Source organism: Sycon ciliatum, chromosome 6 (genome assembly GCF_964019385.1).
Source record: "Sycon ciliatum chromosome 6, ocSycCili1.1, whole genome shotgun sequence".
NCBI lineage: Eukaryota > Metazoa > Porifera > Calcarea > Leucosolenida > Sycettidae > Sycon > Sycon ciliatum.
The window spans coordinates 1,197,131-1,217,447 of NC_088648.1; the positions used below are offsets into that span (position 1 = coordinate 1,197,131).

At 46.7% G+C, this 20,317-nt stretch overlaps 2 protein-coding genes across 2 annotated transcripts; both read left to right on the forward strand.

Annotated features, from left to right (window-relative positions):
• The first annotated feature begins 14,439 nt into the window (after nucleotides 1-14,439).
• LOC135819049 (zinc finger protein ZIC 3-like) lies at nucleotides 14,440-17,476 on the forward strand. Its single transcript, XM_065332198.1, has 2 exons — nucleotides 14,440-14,802; nucleotides 17,444-17,476. The coding sequence occupies exons 1-2, from the start codon at nucleotides 14,440-14,442 to the stop codon at nucleotides 17,474-17,476; spliced, it is 396 nt and encodes a 131-aa protein (XP_065188270.1).
• A 1,487-nt stretch (nucleotides 17,477-18,963) lies between these two features.
• On the forward strand, nucleotides 18,964-19,470 carry LOC135819050 (uncharacterized protein C11orf24-like). The gene has a single exon (XM_065332199.1). It carries the CDS (start codon nucleotides 18,964-18,966, stop codon nucleotides 19,468-19,470), a length of 507 nt encoding a protein of 168 aa, XP_065188271.1.
• The last annotated feature ends 847 nt before the right edge of the window (nucleotides 19,471-20,317 follow it).

A 20,317-nucleotide genomic window follows, 5' to 3' on the forward strand; every position in this document is an offset into this window, starting at 1 on the left:
CTTGCAAGTATAGCTTTCAGCCAAAGACCAACGCTACGAAGGATGAGAATGAAAAGATCAGTGAAACGCAATGGCTGCAAAGGCGGCGTGAAAGGTGACATGTGAATGTGCTAACGTTTTGCGCAAGGCGCGTGAGGTCCAGCAGTGCAGCGTGCAACAGTGCATGGAAGCAGGTGTAAACAGTAGCAGCCTAATTACCAAAATTCAAGCAGAGAAAGATGCTATAATTAGTGTTGAAACGAGCGTATCTATAACAAACGAGCGATCAGTTCCACTAACGAGCAACCTATCGAGCGAGCTAACGAGTTTCATTGATGTGGCAAATATGATTTTTTGAATAATTTTTTTCTAAGTTCAATTTTTTTAAGCTGGTTCAAATTATCACCGCCGGCATTTGGGGTTGCTGCTGCTTCACTTCGGACAGCTGTTTGGTTTCGAGATGTCTTTTCAGCGCCGTCGTCGAGTAGCCTTTGTAAGAATAGACCGTTTTGCAAAGATTGCAAGTAGCCCTGGTCTTCGCTGCATCGCGGGAGAAAACTTCCAAACTACTGAGCGTAACTTTCACTCGAATGGAGAGGTGACCGAAGCATATCCTGCGACAGGTCAGCAGATGCGGAACAAGACATCAGTAGAGTCCCCCAAAGCTGCAACGACAACTGAAACAACTCAAGTGTCGTGCAGGCATACAGTCACTGTAGCTGCGAGTGATTTTCACTTTGCGCGAGACTGGACTCTCGATCGACCAGGGAGTCGTAAAATATTTTACGACTCCCCGCGGCCCGGTCGACATGTACTGCCATGTGTACGGACTACGGTGTTCGTTAGTGCAAACGAGCTGGCCGCACAAAGGAGCCGAGTTTCTGGCGAGCGAGCTAACGAGTATCCGGTGAGATCGTTTCAACACTAGCTATAATATCACCTCATTCCCCCTCGGCTTGTGTGCGACTTTGGAGCACTAACACAAACAAATCCTGAAATTGATATTCGAAATAGCTGGGTAGCACACACGCAACGAGGAAAAAGCAGAAAGGCATGCCCAGTCAATCTATGCACGCGGCAGGAGGAACCATCTGTCCCGCCAGAAGCTGGACCCAGTTACCGTCTGCACCGTGTAGCTCCGTCCTCTTAAAGTGCATCTTGTTACCGTTCCTTCCATTATACAAGCGTTTTGAAGACCTGCCCTGGATCAATACCTTATCGCCTACGTGCAGAGGGGGCAAAGGTTTGCCTAGCCGGGATGAGACCTGTTGGGGAGCGCTGCGGCAGTGGGCAGCGTACTGCTGCAGATTTGCAGGGAGAGAGGGAACTTCTGCCCTCGTTGGCCTTCCAAACAGCAGCTGGGCCAGGCTTGTCCTACTGCACTCGGCGTGCTACGCCATTCCAGGAATCCTTCCCTGAAGGCACTGATGTTATAGGCGTCTCCTTTGCCGATTTTCATAAGCAATTGCTTCATGGCCTTGACCGCCGCCTCAGCCGCACCATTCCACTGAGAAATGAATCACTCTCTGCTTGAGGAATTTACTGTTTTTGTGGGTCATTCCCATCTCAATAATTGAGTTGGATGGGGAAATGATATACTAATGAGATACTATTCAAGAACCACCACTAGTTATACAAACTTAATATAGCACTATTTTCAAGCGCAGTAAACACCTGGCGAACTCCGAAAAGCTAAGTAAGACTGTGTGGTTAATGGAAATGCAGAACAATTACAGTGGAATGTTGGCAATTCCCTGCTTTGTAGCCTCCCAAAAGGTTAGGGGATAAGCCTGCGCCGTGGACAACAGTGCAAAGATGTGGGTCTAGCTACTTCGGTTATGTGATTATTGATTATTGTCTTGGTATCACTCTAACCAACATTTCAAACTTCACTCGGAATAACTTGCATGTCCTCAACGATTGCTTGTGAAATGCGAAAGACAAGGATGTGTGTGTGTGTGTATGGGGGAGGGGGGAGGGGGTTGTGGGTGATAAGTTACAAAGGCAGGAAAATTGTTAGCGCAAAAAGAAGGATGAGCTGAAATGACATTGGTCGAATGTGCCTTCAGCTCAGCATTACCACAGGCATGATTGTGTGATATGTGAACTGTTTTCGGTTTGCGGAATAAATTTAGCATTGCGATCTAGCAAATCTGGAACTTACATGTTTCGCTTTTTAGGACATTTGTTTTAATATCTATGTTGGTTTTCACAACTACGCCCGACGTGTTTAGTTTCTTGTGCTATACGAGGTGAATTGCTTTTTCTGGACATTGTACATTTCTGGACATTTCGAGTAAAATAATTTTTCGTCGCGTGTAGAGTCAAGTCAGTCAGGTTGATGAAGTTCTTTCTTGCCGTAGTTGACAGCTGGGTTGTTATAGTTTCTCCTAGTGTCGATGCCTTGTTGATAGCCTTTGCTTGTGAGGCATTTCAACGAGTTTTGTGGTACTACGTCGCATGAGAATTTTGAATTTTGAGTAAAATAAAAAGTAATCGACGAATCGTTGGCTTCCCCATGTGCACTCCACTTTAGACGCTGTATAGTCTTGGACCTGTTGGCTGGAAGTGTGAAGAGGCCAACTGCAGTCCACCAATAGAAAAAAATAACAAAAATGGTGCAGTATAGGATGCCTTTTGACGCTATTTTACTTTCATGTCCAGAAATCCATTCACTGAAATTTAGGCCAAAAAATTGGCCTGTCGAACACGTCCTGCTCTAAAGTCTCTGGGATCACAGCATGAGAAAATGTCACATATTTGGAAAGATGAAGGATTAGGCCATACAATAGATACAAAACGATGTGAAAAATGTGAAACACACAGCCTGTGGGGCTCTATTTTATTTTCATGTCCAGAAATTGCTATTCACCTCGTACTAGCACGGATTGGTGTGAACCCTTGTGGTTCTCTAAGTTGTCAGGATCGAGCGAACACACTGTACGAGGACAACTATTTTCTATTCTTCAGACCCTTAATCTCCCCAAACATTCTACGCCACTACCCAAACCTCTAGCGAACTTTTCAGCCTGATGGAAATGTCTCGCCACGTTGTGTCTGCCCTGGTAGAGCATTACATTCATCACCAGAACAGTTATCCAGTTTTACTCTTACCACTCATCTACATTTATTCCAATAGTATAAGAATACTTTAACATCAGCTTTCAGTGTTGTAAATATCCGTGTGGAGATTTAGTTGTGCAGTTACTCTGACTTCTAAGTTATTTTTTGACTTTAGCGCAACAATCCCTGCCAGCCAGCCTATTGGTGCTGATTGTTCTCGACCACAATCTATACAAACCATAATCTGTATTCAGCAAGAACATCGCCGTGGTACATCGTATGTTGCAAGCAGTACTGCTATCGGTGAATCCATAGACGGATTAATGGCGGAATCTACCGGCTCTGTACCGACCAAAGCTACTGCTTCTGCCGCGATACACGGATATCACCTGTGTAAGTGGCGTGTGGACAACGATGATGGTAGTGTTTGTGATGAGCGCTGCACTACTGTTGAAGACCTTGCCGTTCACATCGACAAAGAACACCTGACGGCGAGAAAACGTCACACCATGCAGCAGGAAACTAGCTATAAATGCCAATGGCAGGGGTGTGATCACAAGGCATACAAGAGAAAAGAGTCCCTTGTTATACACATCCGCCAGCACACCGGTGAACGCCCTTTAAAATGCGATACTAAAGGCTGCGAAATGGCATTTGCTCTTCGCACGTCTTTCAACGACCACAAATTGACGCACACAGACAAATATTACAAATGTCCTAAGCCTGGATGTTCCGACACATTTACGCGCGCTAGCTCAGTCAGGGTACATCTACGACGATGGCATGCTAGCCATAGCAATGCTGCAGTGGCCAATGTGGCAGATGATCATCATGACGATGAATCTGAAGGAAGTGACGAGGATATGGATAATATACCTTCTCCAACCAGTTCTCACGAAGTGAATCCCGGATCCCCAACGGGCGAAAGTGAGGGTTCACCATTCTTCATATCTGATCAGTGAGAGCCTGAGGTGTGTTCTAACTCTCCATCATCAGGTAGTGAGAGTACATCGAAGACTGAGAACGAGTCTCTGGCACTTTCAGAAGCCGTTACAGCAGAGACCTCACCAGTAGGAACACCTATCAAGGCCAAGGAACAAGCTTCAGAAGCAGATGATGCATTCGCGCAACCACTAGAGCAGCATGTGCCAGCACCGTCCACACCACAGCAGCATCCGCTTTCAGTGCTATCTTTCTATGAACACTTTGCCAAGTTTGGATGCACCTGTTATCTAGCGACGTTGATCACATCTGAGAATCGAGGCCGCATCACAGCTTCCTCCCTCTTTATATTAAACTTCTTGTGTAAATATCACGGAATGTTCTTAATCCCTTGAACCCGGGCTGTGTTTAAGGGTGTGGTGACGCCCCATTAGGCACCTCATTTCTCACACAATTCTTCAAAACGGTCCCCACCTGTTCGTCATGGTGGCAGACTCTCACCAACTTACTGCAGTTTCAGTCGCGCACTATAATAACCTCCAGTTTCGACACTACTTTCATACTGGTAGCAGTTATTTACCTTTGTTACAATTGTTATTATAAGACATTATTTCTCAGTTAGTATTGTGATACCTTTCTTTGAAGAGTAGCAGTTGTCCATTTCTCCTGAATTCTACTTTAGCTTTCGACATTTTAGTAAAAACACTTGACGGTGTCGGCGTTGCCCTGTTTCCCACTCTCAGTGAATGCTCCGAGAAAACCATCAACACGTCCATTACCCCTATCGCGTAACCCAGTCCCTACCAGTCTATTGGTGCTCATTTCTGCCGACCACAACCTAACCATAAGGCCACACCAAGTTAATTCTATGTTTCCCGTCGGATATTTTCTGGAAAAGGCACGCGGGCGGGCGGGAAAAAAACAAAAACAGAAGAAAAAACAAAACTCCATTCTATGTGTACTGAGCCATGTTGCACACAGAATAACACTACTAAACTGTCACTTCTATCCAAAACGACAACAAGTCGTCACAGGACAGCTGGCAGACTGGGCTGGTGCGATACAGAGATTTCATGGATGGCTCCTTCTGCATTTTGACATGAGTCGAGTGGGATCCCGCTCCATCACAATCGTGGAAAATCTCGAAGTCCTTGACACCTGGAATCTCTGCTCACTTGGTGAGCAGGCCCTAGGCCTACCGCACGGCTTGGAAAAAAAGAAAATTTCATCTCTCGCACCTTCTACGTACCATCGCCTGGAATGCAAGATAACCGACAAGCTGATAACCTCTGATCTGCCATACTGGCATCAGCCATCAGCCATCGATTGGCTCGTCTAGGTTCTTTTTTTTTCTTGGCAAGGATTTGAAAAGGTACGCGGGCAGGTGACGCGAAACTTAGAAATAACTTGGTGTGGCCTAAGCTGTATTCTGCAAGAGCACCTCTCTCGTTCACCTATCGTTGGCAGCAGCACTACCTGCGTTCTTTTCGCCTAAAGATAAATGGCGGATTCTACCGACTCTGAGCCGACGAATGCCTCTGCTGCCGCCACGATGAAGGGACAGGCTGACGATAGTGAAAACCATGATCGTATAGTACCACAACCAGCTGTAACGAACCATGTTTGTCAGTGGTGTGTGAGCAATGGTGAAGGAACTGTTTGCTATAAGAGCTTCGCAACTGTGGAAGAGCTTGCAGCTCACACCGCCAATGAACACCTGCACAGCAGGGAGCAGCAAGCCAAGCCAAAACGCCAATGGCTGGGGTGTGGAAGCAAGACATGCAAAGAAAAAAATTAATCTTATTATGCACTTACGACAGCACACAGGTGAACGCCCTTTTAAATGCAAGCATCACGGCTGTGGTAGAGCGTTCCGTCGTGCCCAACAACTGAAGGTACATTAGGAAACGCACACAGAGAGAATTTTTTTTGAATGTCCTAAGCTCGGATGTTCAAAAAAATTACTTTCCAAGAGGTCACTCTGGAAACACCGGGTGCGGCATCATCCTAGCGATAGCAATGTTGAAGTGGCCAATGCGGCCAGTGATCATCACGACCTTGAAGCCGAAGAAACTGAGGAGGATAATGATATACCTTTTCCATCTAGGTCACTTGAAGTGAATCCAAGAACACCAACGGGGAAATGTGAGGGTTCATCATTCTCTGTATTTTTATTTTTATTTTATTTTTTATTTTTTTATTTCACCCAACTCGTGGTTCATGACCAATTGGCACGCAAAGTGCGAGAGAGGGGTTATAGCCAATCACGGCAAGAAAAGAAAAAAAAGGAATATAGAAAAAGAGAAGAAAGAAGGATAGACAAGAATACAGCAATGAGATCCTATCGTACTACATTGTGCGATCGGAGTGCATTTTTAAAGCTGGAAAGACATTTTGATGTCTTAAAAATGCTGGGGAAGTTGCAGCCAAAGGCTGTAGGACAAAAACAGAGGAGAGTTGGTAAATGCGGCTGAATTAGCACGGGGAATGGAGAGACTATTACGAGTGGACCGGGACAGAGAAAACCAATTGAATACGGAGGGATGAATGGGAATTTTACCTAGGCGAATTCTGTGGATCAAAACGCAAAGTTGCTGTTTGCGATTATCTTGCCGTGGCTGAGTATTGCTGATACAATAGAGCTCAAGACTAGGAAATAAACGCTGCTTGTTAAACAATATTTTAAAAAGAGATTTATGTTGGATTTCAAGTTTGTTCACAAGATGTTGACTTAGACTACACCAAGACTGACATGCATACTGGAAAATAGGTAATTGATACGAGCGATAAAACATAGAACGGCATGTATTTGGCAAATGAGAACGATGAGGATATGGGATGCCGAGAACACTACTAGTTTTCTTGCAAATATAGTCTACATGAGGAGCCTATGTTAGACAGTCGTCAATAATTATACCAAGGTGCTTATGATCATGGACAATTTCTATGGTCGATGAGCTGCCAGGACATGATAAAGACACATTACAGAACTGATCACTAGCACCGCTACAGCAGAACATCACTTTGGTCTTACTAGTGTTCGGTCTCAGCTTCCAAGTCGACATCCACAAAATGGTGGAGTTTATCTTTTTCTGGAGGTCATTGACTAGCAATTGCTTGCAACTACTTGAAGCGGAAACTGTGGTGTCATCGGCGAACAGTGAAACATTAGGGACAGACATCGGTAGATCATTGACGTAGACTAAAAAGAATAGTGGCCCCAGGATTGACCCCTGTGGAACACCAGAATTAATTGCCTGGGGAAACGAGAGGGTGTTGCCGACGCCTACAGCCTGTAACCTGTCAGTTAGGTAGCTTTCAAAGAAACAAAGCAGGTTGCCACCAAAGCCATAGGCACCCAACTTGGCAATCAGGCCTCTATGCCAAACAGTGTCAAAGGCTTTCGCCAGGTCAAAGAAGCACATGCCAGTATGTTCTTTCAAATGTCGGGACTGCATGATGTTTTGGATTTAACAAATCAGATTCTGATGAATGGGCTCACCCTCGTTCATAAGGTTCTGAGAGCGAATCGAGCACAGAACAGCTATTTCCACTAAAAGTTGCAGCATCCGTTACAGCAGGATTATAATCAGTAGCAAACACTGTCAATGCTACAGAGCAAGCAGGAATGACAGGTGCTTTTCAAAGAAGATGCTGAATCCCCGCTAACACCACGGAATCATCACCGCCACCGCCACAGCTGCACCACAGCCTCCACAGCATCAGTACCCGCCATCACAACTTCAGCAGCCGCAGGTTTCAAGACTCCCGTGACAGAAGTTGCTCCCAGCCCCGCCACCCCCAGAGCAGGACCAGCACCCAGGACTGCCACCACAGCCGCATCAGCAGGACCATGGATTGGCACCACCTCAGCAGCAGCAGCAGCAGGATACTAGATGGCCGCCAGCGCGGAAGCAGCACGCAGCAACACCACCACCGCTGCACCGCAGCAGCATCACCCAACACAACCACCATGGCATCAGCAGCAATACCCAGGACCGCCACCAACGCCGCCACCACCACAGAAGCAGCAGCACTAGCAGCACCTCAGCACCGGAGTAGGCGCACCGCAGCAGCTGTACCAAACACTTCCACCACCATGGGAGCCGTATTGCCCATGGTCTGCACTACCACCGAAGCAGCAGTGGCTGGCACCATCACCCCTGCAGCCGATCCCCGTAGCAGCAAGTCCGTGGACTGAAACCATCCACTTTCTGAATGCTGATAGACAGCAGCTTAATCTGCCGAAGCTTTATCACCGCTCCAGCCACTAACACCAACATCGCAGCAATCTACGGCCAAGAAACAGCAACTCCCACAATGCCATTGGTTTTTGACTCAGTAGCAAAAATGGCTTACACAGGGGTGTAAGGTTTTCATCTAGCTTCAATACTAAGAAGGATTCACAGCACCATCCTTTTCTACGCGTGATCATTCATATCCTGAATGCTGGTAGACAGCAGCCTAGTCGCCGCTGCGTTCACAGACTAATCAATGCTTTGCCCTCACCTGGATACGTACATTTAGCACTCACACGAAATTAGACATATAAAATATCTAGCTAGTTGCTACTGCTTGCTAGGCCACAATGAATAAGTTCTTCAGGACATCGGGTCGTCAGGGTATTCTAATAAACCAAACAAATTTTACACTTACTTGTACATGTATACCTTTGCTACTCTAATTATATTTTCCTCATGTGTCTCGATATGCCTACTTTGAAGTACTATTAGTTTTTAGATTAGTTTTTCTGTTTGCCATGCTAGATCAAATGAGTAGCATACGACCCCTGTAAAGACCTTTTGGCCATATTTGTCGTCGACTCAGTCTACCCTGCTGCAGGGATTCTTCACGTTTGATGTTGTGTCTTGTAGGCACAATCCTGTTCCTGCTTTTCTTCGTTTGTTTGTAGTAATGTGGTAACGTTTCTGATGGACCTGGTACCACTGTGGTAAACATAAATTATCGATCTGCACTCAGGAGTCCCTAATATTTATAGATTTCTAGCCAAAGGGGGTTAATCATTATCATCACTATTTTCTAGGCAAAATATTTATATCGCGACAAGGAGGATGAGCTTAAGTTAATTTGGTCCAAAGTGACTTCAGCTCGCCCGCCTAGTCCCGATTTTAACATTTTTGTTTGTTTGCCTGTGAAGTTTTGTAGTATGAAGTAGCAAGCATGGGCATTGACATAAGCATGATTGTTTGAAAGGGCATACGTTCTTGGTTGGTTGAGTAAATCTAGTCTTGAGGTAAGGCCACCTATCTCTTGTATATAATATCTAGTTACAGTGGTGGAGAGTTAATCTCAACTCGTTTCCATATGTCCTTTTTCTTTTCTATATCTCTTGTTTGTTACTCAATCTGCGGACAGAACTGTTTCGTTCTTTGTGGACTCGTCAGCGCAGCACAGAGGAAATGAGGCCGAACCTGATAGCAATGGAAATAAATATTTCCAATCAGGCCCGAACGTACCTTGCCAGAGTGCTCAAACTGACAAGTCAGTGAGCTCTGCATAACGCAAATAGCAAAGGCACTACCCCACGCAAGAGTGCTCAACTGCTACAAGAGCAGGAGCGAAATACTCAATCTGCGGACAGAACTGTTTCGTCCTTTGTGGACTCGTCAGCGCAGCACAGAGGAAATGAGGCCGAACCTGATAGCTATGGAAATAAAAATTTCCAATCAGGCCCGAACGTACCTTGCCAGAGTGCTCAAACTGACAAGTCAGTGAGCTCTGCATAACGCAAACAGCAAAGGCACTACCCCACGCAAGAGTGCTCAACTGCTACAAGAGCAGGAGCGAAATACTCAATCTGCGGACAGAACTGTTTCGTCCTTTGTGGACTCGTCCGCGCAGCACAGAGGAAATGAGGCCGAACCTAATAGCAATGGAAATAAAAATTTCCAATCAGGCCCGAACGTACCTTGCCAGAGTGCTCAAACTGACAAGTCAGTGAGCTCTGCATAACGCAAACAGCAAAGGCACTACCCCACGCAAGAGTGCTCAACTGCTACAAGAGCAGGAGCGAAATACTCAATCTGCGGACAGAACTGTTTCGTCCTTTGTGGACTCGTCAGCGCAGCACAGAGGAAATGAGGCCGAACCTGATAGCAATGGAAATAAAAATTTCCAATCAGGCCCGAACGTACCTTGCCAGAGTGCTCAAACTGACAAGTCAGTGAGCTCTGCATAACGCAAACAGCAAAGGCACTACCCCACGCAAGAGTGCTCAACTGCTACAAGAGCAGGAGCGAAATACTCAATCTGCGGACAGAACTGTTTCGTCCTTTGTGGACTCGTCAGCGCAGCACAGAGGAAATGAGACCGAACCTGATAGCAATGGAAATAAAAATTTCCAATCAGGCCCGAACGTACCTTGCCAGAGTGCTCAAACTGACAAGTCAGTGAGCTCTGCATAACGCAAACAGCAAAGGCACTACCCCACGCAAGAGTGCTCAACTGCTACACGAGCAGGAGCGAAATACTCAATCTGCGGACAGAACTGTTTCGTCCTTTGTGGACTCGTCAGCGCAGCACGGAGGAAATGAGGCCGAACCTGATAGCAATGGAAATAAAAATTTCCAATCAGGCTCGAACGTACCTTGCCAGAGTGTTCAAACTGACAAGTCAGTGAGCTCTGCATAACGCAAACAGCAAAGGCACTACCCCACGCAAGAGTGCTCAACTGCTACAAGAGCAGGAGCGAAATACTCAATCTGCGGACAGAACTGTTTCGTCCTTTGTGGACTCGTCAGCGCAGCACAGAGGAAATGAGGCCGAACCTGATAGCAATGGAAATAAAAATTTCCAATCAGGCCCGAACGTACCTTGCCAGAGTGCTCAAACTGACAAGTCAGTGAGCTCTGCATAACGCAAACAGCAAAGGCACTACCCCACGCAAGAGTGCTCAACTGCTACAAGAGCAGGAGCGAAATACTCAATCTGCGGACAGAACTGTTTCGTCCTTTGTGGACTCGTCAGCGCAGCACAGAGGAAATGAGACCGAACCTGATAGCAATGGAAATAAAAATTTCCAATCAGGCCCGAACGTACCTTGCCAGAGTGCTCAAACTGACAAGTCAGTGAGCTCTGCATAACGCAAACAGCAAAGGCACTACCCCAGGCAAGAGTGCTCAACTGCTACACGAGCAGGAGCGAAATACTCAATCTGCGGACAGAACTGTTTCGTCCTTTGTGGACTCGTCAGCGCAGCACAGAGGAAATGAGGCCGAACCTGATAGCAATGGAAATAAAAATTTCCAATCAGACCCGAACGTACCTTGCCAGAGTGCTCAAACTGACAAGTCAGTGAGCTCTGCATAACGCAAACAGCAAAGGCACTACCCCACGCAAGAGTGCTCAACTGCTACAAGAGCAGGAGCGAAATACTCAATCTGCGGACAGAACTGTTTCGTCCTTTGTGGACTCGTCAGCGCAGCACAGAGGAAATGAGGCCAAACCTGATAGCAATGGAAATAAAAATTTCCAATCAGGCCCGAACGTACCTTGCCAGAATGCTCAAACTGACAAGTCAGTGAGCTCTGCATAACGCAAACAGCAAAGGCACTACCCCACGCAAGAGTGCTCAACTGCTACAAGAGCAGGAGCGAAATACTCAATCTGTGGACAGAACTGTTTCGTCCTTCGTGGACTCGTCCGCGCAGCACAGAGGAAATGAGGCCGAACCTAATAGCAATGGAAATAAAAATTTCCAATCAGGCCCGAACGTACCTTGCCAGAGTGCTCAAACTGACAAGTCAGTGAGCTCTGCATAACGCAAACAGCAAAGGCACTACCCCACGCAAGAGTGCTCAACTGCTACAAGAGCTCTCTTGTTTTTTAGATATATTTTTCTTTACCAGTCCGTGTTTTCGCACCGCAGCGTTCGAGACTGAACTTCTTGAGCTTCCATACCTTCGATTTATACTTGCAAGTATAGCTTTCAGCCAAAGACCAACTCTACGAAGGATGAGAATGAAAAGATCAGTGAAACGCAATGGCTGCAAAGGCGGCGTGAAAGGTGACATGTGAATGTGCTAACGTTTTGCGCAAGGCGCGTGAGGTCCAGCAGTGCAGCGTGCAACAGTGCATGGAAGTAGGTGTAAACAGTAGCAGCCTAATTACCAAAATTCAAGCAGAGAAAGATGCTATAATATCACCTCATTCCCCCTCGGCTTGTGTGCGACTTTGGAGCACTAACACAAACAAATCCTGAAATTGATATTCGAAATAGCTGGGTAGCACACACGCAACAAGGAAAAAGCAGAAAGGCATGCCCAGTCAATCTATGCACGGGGCAGGAGGAACCATCTGTCCCGCCAGAAGCTGGACCCAGTTACCGTCTGCACCGTGTAGCTCCGTCCTCTTAAAGTGCATCTTGTTACCGTTCCTTCCATTATACAAGCGTTTTGAAGACCTGCCCTGGATCAATACCTTATCGCCTACGTGCAGAGGGGGCAGAGGTTTGCCTAGCCGGGATGAGACCTGTTGGGGAGCGCTGCGGCAGTGGGCAGCGTACTGCTGCAGATTTGCAGGGAGAGAGGGAACTTCCGCCCTCGTTGGCCTTCGAAACAGCAGGTGGGCCAGGCTTGTCCTACTGCACTCGGCGTGCTACGCCATTCCAGGAATCCTTCCCTGAAGGCACTGATGTTATAGGCGTCTCCTTTGCCGATTTTCATAAGCAATTGCTTCATGGCCTTGACCGCCGCCTCAGCCGCACCATTCCACTGAGAAATGAATCACTCTCTGCTTGATGAATTTACTGTTTTTGTGGGTCATTCACATCTCAATAATTGAGTTGGATGGGGAAATGATATACTAATAAGATACTATTCAAGAACCACCACTAGTTATACAAACTTAATATAGCACTAGTTTCAAGCGTAGTAAACACCTGGCAAACTCCGAAATGCTAAGTAAGACTGTGTGGTTCATGGAAGTGCAGAGCAATTACAGTGGCATGTTGGCAATTCCCTGCTTTGTAGCCTCCCAAAAGGTTAGGGGATAAGCCTGCGCCGTGGACAACAGTGCAAAGATGTGGGTCTAGCTACTTCGGTTATGTGATTATTGATTATTAGAGAGGTTTCGACCCGCGTGATTGGTGCTCTTACGTGAACGTCAATTTTTTGCGTCGACGCGAGCTCAGAAAGAGCTTTCGTTTCACGTTGCTTGTGAAGCACGTCGTTTCGCTGACGACAGGAGCGAAAACTGGGGGCGAAAATTTCAAAAAGTGAAAAAAAGTGATTTTTGGTGAGGCCAAAGTCGCACAAATATTATTTATAGCTAGTTTAGGCAAAATCGACAAATCGAGTCAATAATCCCAACCTGATAGCAAGGCTAAATTTGCAAAAACTCGCGTCACGTCGAACGTGAGTTGACCTCAGCTCACGTCATGAACGGGAGTTTCGACGCCAAAATTTGCCACACCGACGTGAAATTTCACGGTGTAGTGCAGAACAACGTGAAGCGAAACCTCTCTATTGTCTTGGTATCACTCTAACCAACATTGCAAACTTCACTCTGAATAACTTGCATGTCCTCAACGATTGCTTGTGAAATGCGAAAGACAAGGATGTGTGTGTGTGTATGGGGGGGGGGGTGGTTGTGGGTGATAAGTTACAAAGGCAGGAAAATTGTTAGCGCAAAAAGAAGGATGAGCTGAAATGACGTTGGTCGAATGTGCCTTCAGCTCAGCATTAACACAGGCATGATTGTGTGATATGGGAACTGTTTTCGGTTTGCGGAGTAAATTTAGCATTGCTGTCTAGCAATCTGGAACTCACATTTTTCGCTTTTTTGGACATTTCTTTTAATATCTATGTTGGTTTTCGCACCTACGCCCGACGTGTTTAATTTCTTGTTCTACACTAGCACGGATTTGTGTGAACCCTTGTGGTTCTCTCAATTGTCAGGATCGAACGACCACACGGTACGAGGACAACTACTTTCTATTCTTTAGACCATTAATCTCCCCAAAAATTCTACGCCATTACCCAAAACTCTTGCGAACCTTTCAGCCTGGTGGAAATGTCTCGCCACGTTGTGTCTGCCCTGGTAGAGCAGTACATTCATCACCAGAACAGTTATCCAGTTTAACTCTTACCACTCATCTACATTTATTCCAATAGTATAAGAATACTTTAACGTCAGCTTTCAGTGTTGTAAATATCTGTGAGGAGATTTAGTTGTACAGTTACCCTGACTTCTATGTTCTTTTTCGACTTTAGCACAACTACTAGTATTTCTCAGTGCCTGCTGAGAGGACACAATCAACAATCAACACGTCCATTCTTTCTATCGCGTTAAACAATCCCTGCCAGCCAGCCTATTGGTGCTGTTTGTTGTCGACCACAATCTAACCAAACCAGAATCTGTACTCAGCAAGAACATCGCCGTGGGACATCGTATGTTGCAAGCAGTACTGCTATCGGTGAATCCATAGACGGATAAATGGCGGAATTTACCGGCTCTCGATCGATCAAAGCTACTGCGTCTGCCGCGATGCACGGATATCACGTGTGTGAGTGGCGTGTGGACAACGATGATGGTAGTGTTTGTGATGAGCGCTGCACTACTGTTGAAGACCTTGCCGTTCACATCAAGAAAGAACACCTGACGGCGAGAAAACGTCACAGCATGCAGCAGGAAACTAGCTATAAATGCCAATGGCAGAAGTGTGATCACAAGGCATACAAGAACAAAGAGTCACTTGTTATACACATCCGACAGCACACCGGTGAGCGCCCCTTGAAATGCGATTATCAAGGCTGCGAAATGGCATTTGCTCATCGCACGTCTCTCAGTGACCACAAAGTAACGCACACAGACACATATCTCAAATGTCCTAACCCTGGTTGTTCCAAACAATATAAGCACGCGGGTTCAGTGAGGAGACACCTACAACTTTGTCATGCTAGCCATAACAATGCTGCAGTGGCCAATGTGGCAGATGATCATCATGACGATGAATCTGAAGGCAGTGACGAGGATATGGATAATACACCTTCTCCAACCAGTTCTCAGTGAATCCAGGATCCCCAACGAGAGAAAGTGAGGGTTCATCATTCTCCATATCTGATGAGTGAGAGCCTGAGGTGTGTTCTAACTCTCCATCATGAGGTAGTGAGAGTACATCGAAGACTGAGAACGAGTCTCTGGCACTTTCAACAGCTGTTACAGCAGAGACCTCACCAGTAGGAACACCTATCAAGGCCAAGGGACAAGCTTCAGAAGCAGATGATGCATCCGCGCAACCACTAGAGCAGCATATGCCAGCACCGTCATCACCACAGCATCAGCAGCAGCCGCTTTCACGGACACCAAAATCCCAGCAATCCGCGCTTAACAAACGGCCTTACCCCCGCGACCAACATCATTAGACTGAGAAGCAGAAATATGATACAAAGCGATGTAAACTTTGTATCTGGCTTCACCACTGAGAAGTATTCCAAAACAAAACAGCTCACTCTTCTGTGCGTGATCGTCGACTCCCTGAAGGCTGATTGGCTGCAGCTTAGTCCCACCGTTCACATCCTGATCAATGTTCTGCCCTCCACTGAATACACACAGCTAGCACTCACAATAAATCCGCGTAATGAGACATAAGTTGATAAGTGAAATTTTAAATAGCTGGTTAATTGCTACTGTTTGCTAGCCCATAATAATAAACGACCTTCAGTTTGCCTCACCGATAGGCATTCGGATGAAAAGATCAAAATTTACACATACATTGTATGACTGTCTTGCTCGTCCTATTCCTGTCTTTTCTTGAAGTGTGTCTCAGATCTAGTTTTTAAAGATTTGTTTCTGTTTTTAAACAGGTTCTATACTTTCACTAGCGTAACACGTCAATGCGGAATTCGTTGTCATTATATTTATGGCGTCCGCTGAGTCTCCTGTAACCATGGTCACCTAACGGAATTTGGTAGCCTACATGTTTGCTGTGTCCCTCTTGTAGTCATAATCATGTTATGTCTTACGTTTGTTTGTCATGATCCTGAAGAGCTGTGTTCGTACAGACAACGTCTTCATATTTTTAGTGGGAAGCAAATTGGCGGTGGGACTAGAGTTCCGACTCATCCCAGCTCCACAAATTGACAGTAACTGGATTTCTAGGTGGTTATTTTGGCTGTTGCGTCATTAGGATGCGTGGCACGTTTTGCGGGCTTACTTTGTAGGGACGACTTTGTCAATAATTATTTCCTGCAACTTGACCTGGACTGTTGTTGGGGAGATTAAAAAAATAATCACAAATTTTCTTTTAACAAACCGTCTACCTCTCCACACTGCGCTCTTCGCCCACCTTCACAACACCACGTATGCGAAATGAACTATGAATCGGCATTTAGGCCGTGTTTACACGACAAGGGACGGCCAGTTTTCCGTTTTCAGTCTCGCATTTCTTTTTTCGTTTTCGTACGTGTACACGACCAAAGCTGATCCGGGCCGCGGGGCGGTCACCGTTTGTATCGTTTTCGCGCATCTACGCAGGAGCCAAGGATCCACCAAAGCACGCCATGTGCCAAGTGTTATCGTGGAAGCACCAGTCACACTCAACGTATAGTTGAAATCAAATCACAACACAGCACTCCTCACATGATAAGCATTGTTAAAATAATTGTTTTGATTGTCAGATACATCGGATTCGCGTGTACGGGCAAAAACTAAAGAAATATTTCCAGCAGAACATTTCCGTTCCCAAATTCTTCCACTTTGGCCAGCGTTTTGGTTTCCTTCCGGTTTGGGTGTACAACCTTTACGTTTTCCTCCGCATACCGTGTGAATGAACCATCCATCCGAAAGAATGTTTTTGCGTTTTCACCCCCAGCGGTGTCATGTAAACGCGGCCTTACCACCGTTGCTACCTATCTAAATGGTCAGTGACAATCCTGCGGTGTGGAGAACCGTGCATTGTGATAATTATACTGATGGCCGTGGTACTTATGTGGACAACATTTTTCGAACTGCAATTAGAAGTGCTTACATTATCCTGAAAGGTGGGCAGTAACATATGGAAGGACAGGAACGGAAGGGGGGGGGGGGTAAATTTGTTTAAAGTACTGTGGCATACATTTGATTTCACGACAAGGAGGATGAGCTGAAGTGACATTGGTCTAATGTGACTTCAGCTCGTCCTTCTTGTTATGATATTGACAGCGCTAGTTTCCATGCCATTGTACGAATTTAATGCTTTATGAGCTTGAGGATATTGTGCTATACTACCACCGATGTAAATGAGGGTATATCATTGAGCTTCCACTCCAAGGATATGTGGATGTATCTACTGATCGTCTATGTCTAAGGTTGCGCTGTGGTCCTCCTCTTCTCTACATGGCTATCTTTCTATGTTCACAGTGCCACATTTGGATGCATCGCTTATCTAGTGACGTTGATTACACGTGAGAATGGAGGTCGCAACACAGCTTTCTCTATACTTTTTGTGTGAATGTTACAGATTGTTCTAAAGGGTGTGGAGATGCCCCCTTAGGCACTTCATTTCTCACACAGTTCTACACCACTCTTCAAAACGGTCCCGACCTGTTCGTCATGGTGGCCCTCTCTCACCAACTTACTGCAGTTTCAGTCGTGCACTATAATCACCTCCAGTTTCGACACTACATTCATACTTGTGCCAGTTATTTACCTTTGTTGCAATATTATATAATACACGACTTCTCAGTTAGCTGGTATTGTGATACTTTTCTTTGAGGAGTAGCAGTTGACCATTTCTCCTGAATTCTACTTAAGCTTTCGACATTTTTGTAAAACCACTTGACGGTGTTGACGTTGCCCTGTGTCTCAGTGATTGCTCTGAGAAAACCATCAACACGTCCATTATCCCTATCGCTTAACCCAGTCCCTACCAGTCTATTGGTGCTGATTGCTATCGACCACAACCCAACCATGAGCTGTATTCTGCAAGACACCTCTCTCGTGCACCCATCGTTGGGAGCAGCACTACCTGCTTTCTTTTCGCTTAAAGAGAAATAGCTGATCCTACCGACTCTAACCCGACGAATGCCTCTGCTGCCGCCACGATGAAGGGACATGCCGACGATGGTGAAAACCATGATCGTATAGTACCACAAGCAGCTGTAACGAACCATGTTTGTCAGGGGTGTGTGAGCAATGGTAAAGGAACTGTTTGCTATAAGGGCTTCGCAAGTGTGAAAGAGCTTGCAGCTCACACCGTTAATGAACACCTGCACAGCAGGGAGCAGCAAGCCAAGCCTAAATTCCAATGGCCGGGGTGTGGAACCAAGACATTCAAAGAAAAAATGAATCTTATTATGCACTTACGACAGCACACAGGTGAACGCACCTTTAAATGCAAGCATCACGGCTGTGGTAGAGCGTTCCGTCGTGCCCGACAATTGAAGGTCCATAAGGAAACGCACAAAGAGAGAAAATGCTTTGAATGTACTCAGCTCGGCTGTTCAAAAAAATACCTTTCCAAGAGGGCACTCTGGAAACACGGTGTACGGCGTCATCCTACCGATAGCAGTATTGAAGCGGCTAAAGCGGCCGGAGATCATCATGACCTTGAAGCCGAAGACACTGGATAATCATATAACGTCTCCATTTAGTTCACTTGAAGTGAATCCAAGAACACCAACGGGGAAATGCGAGGGTTCACCATTCTCTGTATGTAACAAATCAGATTCTGATGAATAGGCTAGTAGAATTCTGTTATTTATAGTGGAGAAACCGAAACAGGCAGACGCCTAATAACAATGGACCCACTCTGTAGGGTGGTGGAGGAGGGGGGAGACATGGCTAATGGTAAATAGAGCAGTTCCAGCACAGCTACAGAACCATGGGCGTAAAGCGATAAGCAAGCAAGCTCACGATCGTTCATTAGGTACTGAGAGCGCATCGAACACAGAACAGCTATTTCCACTTGCAGTTACCGCATCCGTTACAGCAGGAATATTATCAGTAGCATACACTGTCAACGCTACAGAGCAAGCACGGATGAGAGGTGCTTTTGGAGCAGATGCTAAATACTCGCTAACACCACGGAATCATCACCGCCACCGGCATAGCTGCACCACAGCCTCCACAACATCAGTACCCGCCACCACAACTACCGCAGCCGCAAGTTCCAAGACTCCCATGACAGAAGTTGCTCCCAGCCCCGACACCACCAGGGCAGGACCAGCACCCAGGTCTGTCACCACAGCCGCAGCAGCAGGACCATGGATTGGCACCACCTCAGCAGCAGTAGGATACTGGATGGCCGCCACCGCAGAAGCAGCACGCAGCCACACCACCACCGCAGAAGCAGCACGCAGCAACACCACCACCGCTGCACCGCAGCAGCATCACCCAACACAACCACCATGGCATCAGCAGCAATACCCAGGACCACCACCAACGCCGCCACCGCCACAGAAGCAGCAGCACCAGCAGCACCTCAGCACCGGAGTAGGCGCACCGCAGCAGCTGCACCAAACACTTCCACCACCATGGGAGCCGTAGTGCCAATCGCCTCTACTACCACCGAAGCAGCAGTGGCCGGCACCACCACCCCTGCAGCCTATCCCCGTAGCAGCAAGTCCGTGGCCCGAAACCATCCACTTTCGGAATGATGATAGACAGCAGCTTAATCTGCCGAAGCTTTATTACCACTCCAGCCACTAACACCAACATCGCAGCAATCTACGGCCAAGAAACAGCAACTCCCACAGTAACAGTTTTCCCCTGTTCTCTATAACTTTACACTCCCTCGCACCTCATGCGTCTAACGCTTGTCTATTAGCACCTTCATTGGCGCCATTGCCACATGTATACTATCACATTTTGCACATAACTGGTCGAGGCACACTCAACCAGGTGTCTTACTTTTTAAGTTTGATTAAACCTGTTACACTGGTAGCAGAGGATGGTTACTACTCTGCTTTTGGCAGGTGTTCTGGTCGCTCTGCTTTACGCTCCTCGTACTCGTCGTTCGGCTGATAAACGATATCAAGACCGCTCAGCGCGTTAGCCAAGGAAACCGAACGATACATCCGAACTCGGAACCGTGGGAGCCAACGAAAGCCTTAGGAAAGAGCCGCGTGTGTTTGGAGGAGATTCCGCTACATTCAAAGAATGGACGTTTGCAATGGACATGGCCCTACGGTCGTTGGGACTCCCAAATGCGGCACAGAGGGTCGACTACGCGGCAGGATTTTTGACTGGAAACGCTCGTCTTTGGTTGATAGCGGCATTGGAAGCTAACCAAGTGTTTTCTGACTGGCCTGCTCTGAAAGCGGCACTTGGCGATGTGTACGGACCACGGCACAACGAGGAAACATCGCGTACCGTGGAGCAGTCGTCAGGGCCA

Bases quoted from the DNA above. Each gene is read 5' to 3' on its own strand.
- LOC135819049 (XM_065332198.1), top strand. From the start codon at position 14,440: ATGGCGGAATTTACCGGCTCTCGATCGATCAAAGCTACTGCGTCTGCC. The intron at 14,803-17,443 runs GTAACGCACACA...TGAATGTTACAG, and splicing joins CGTCTCTCAGTGACCACAAA to ATTGTTCTAAAGGGTGTGGA.
- LOC135819050 (XM_065332199.1), top strand. From the start codon at position 18,964: ATGAGAGGTGCTTTTGGAGCAGATGCTAAATACTCGCTAACACCACGG.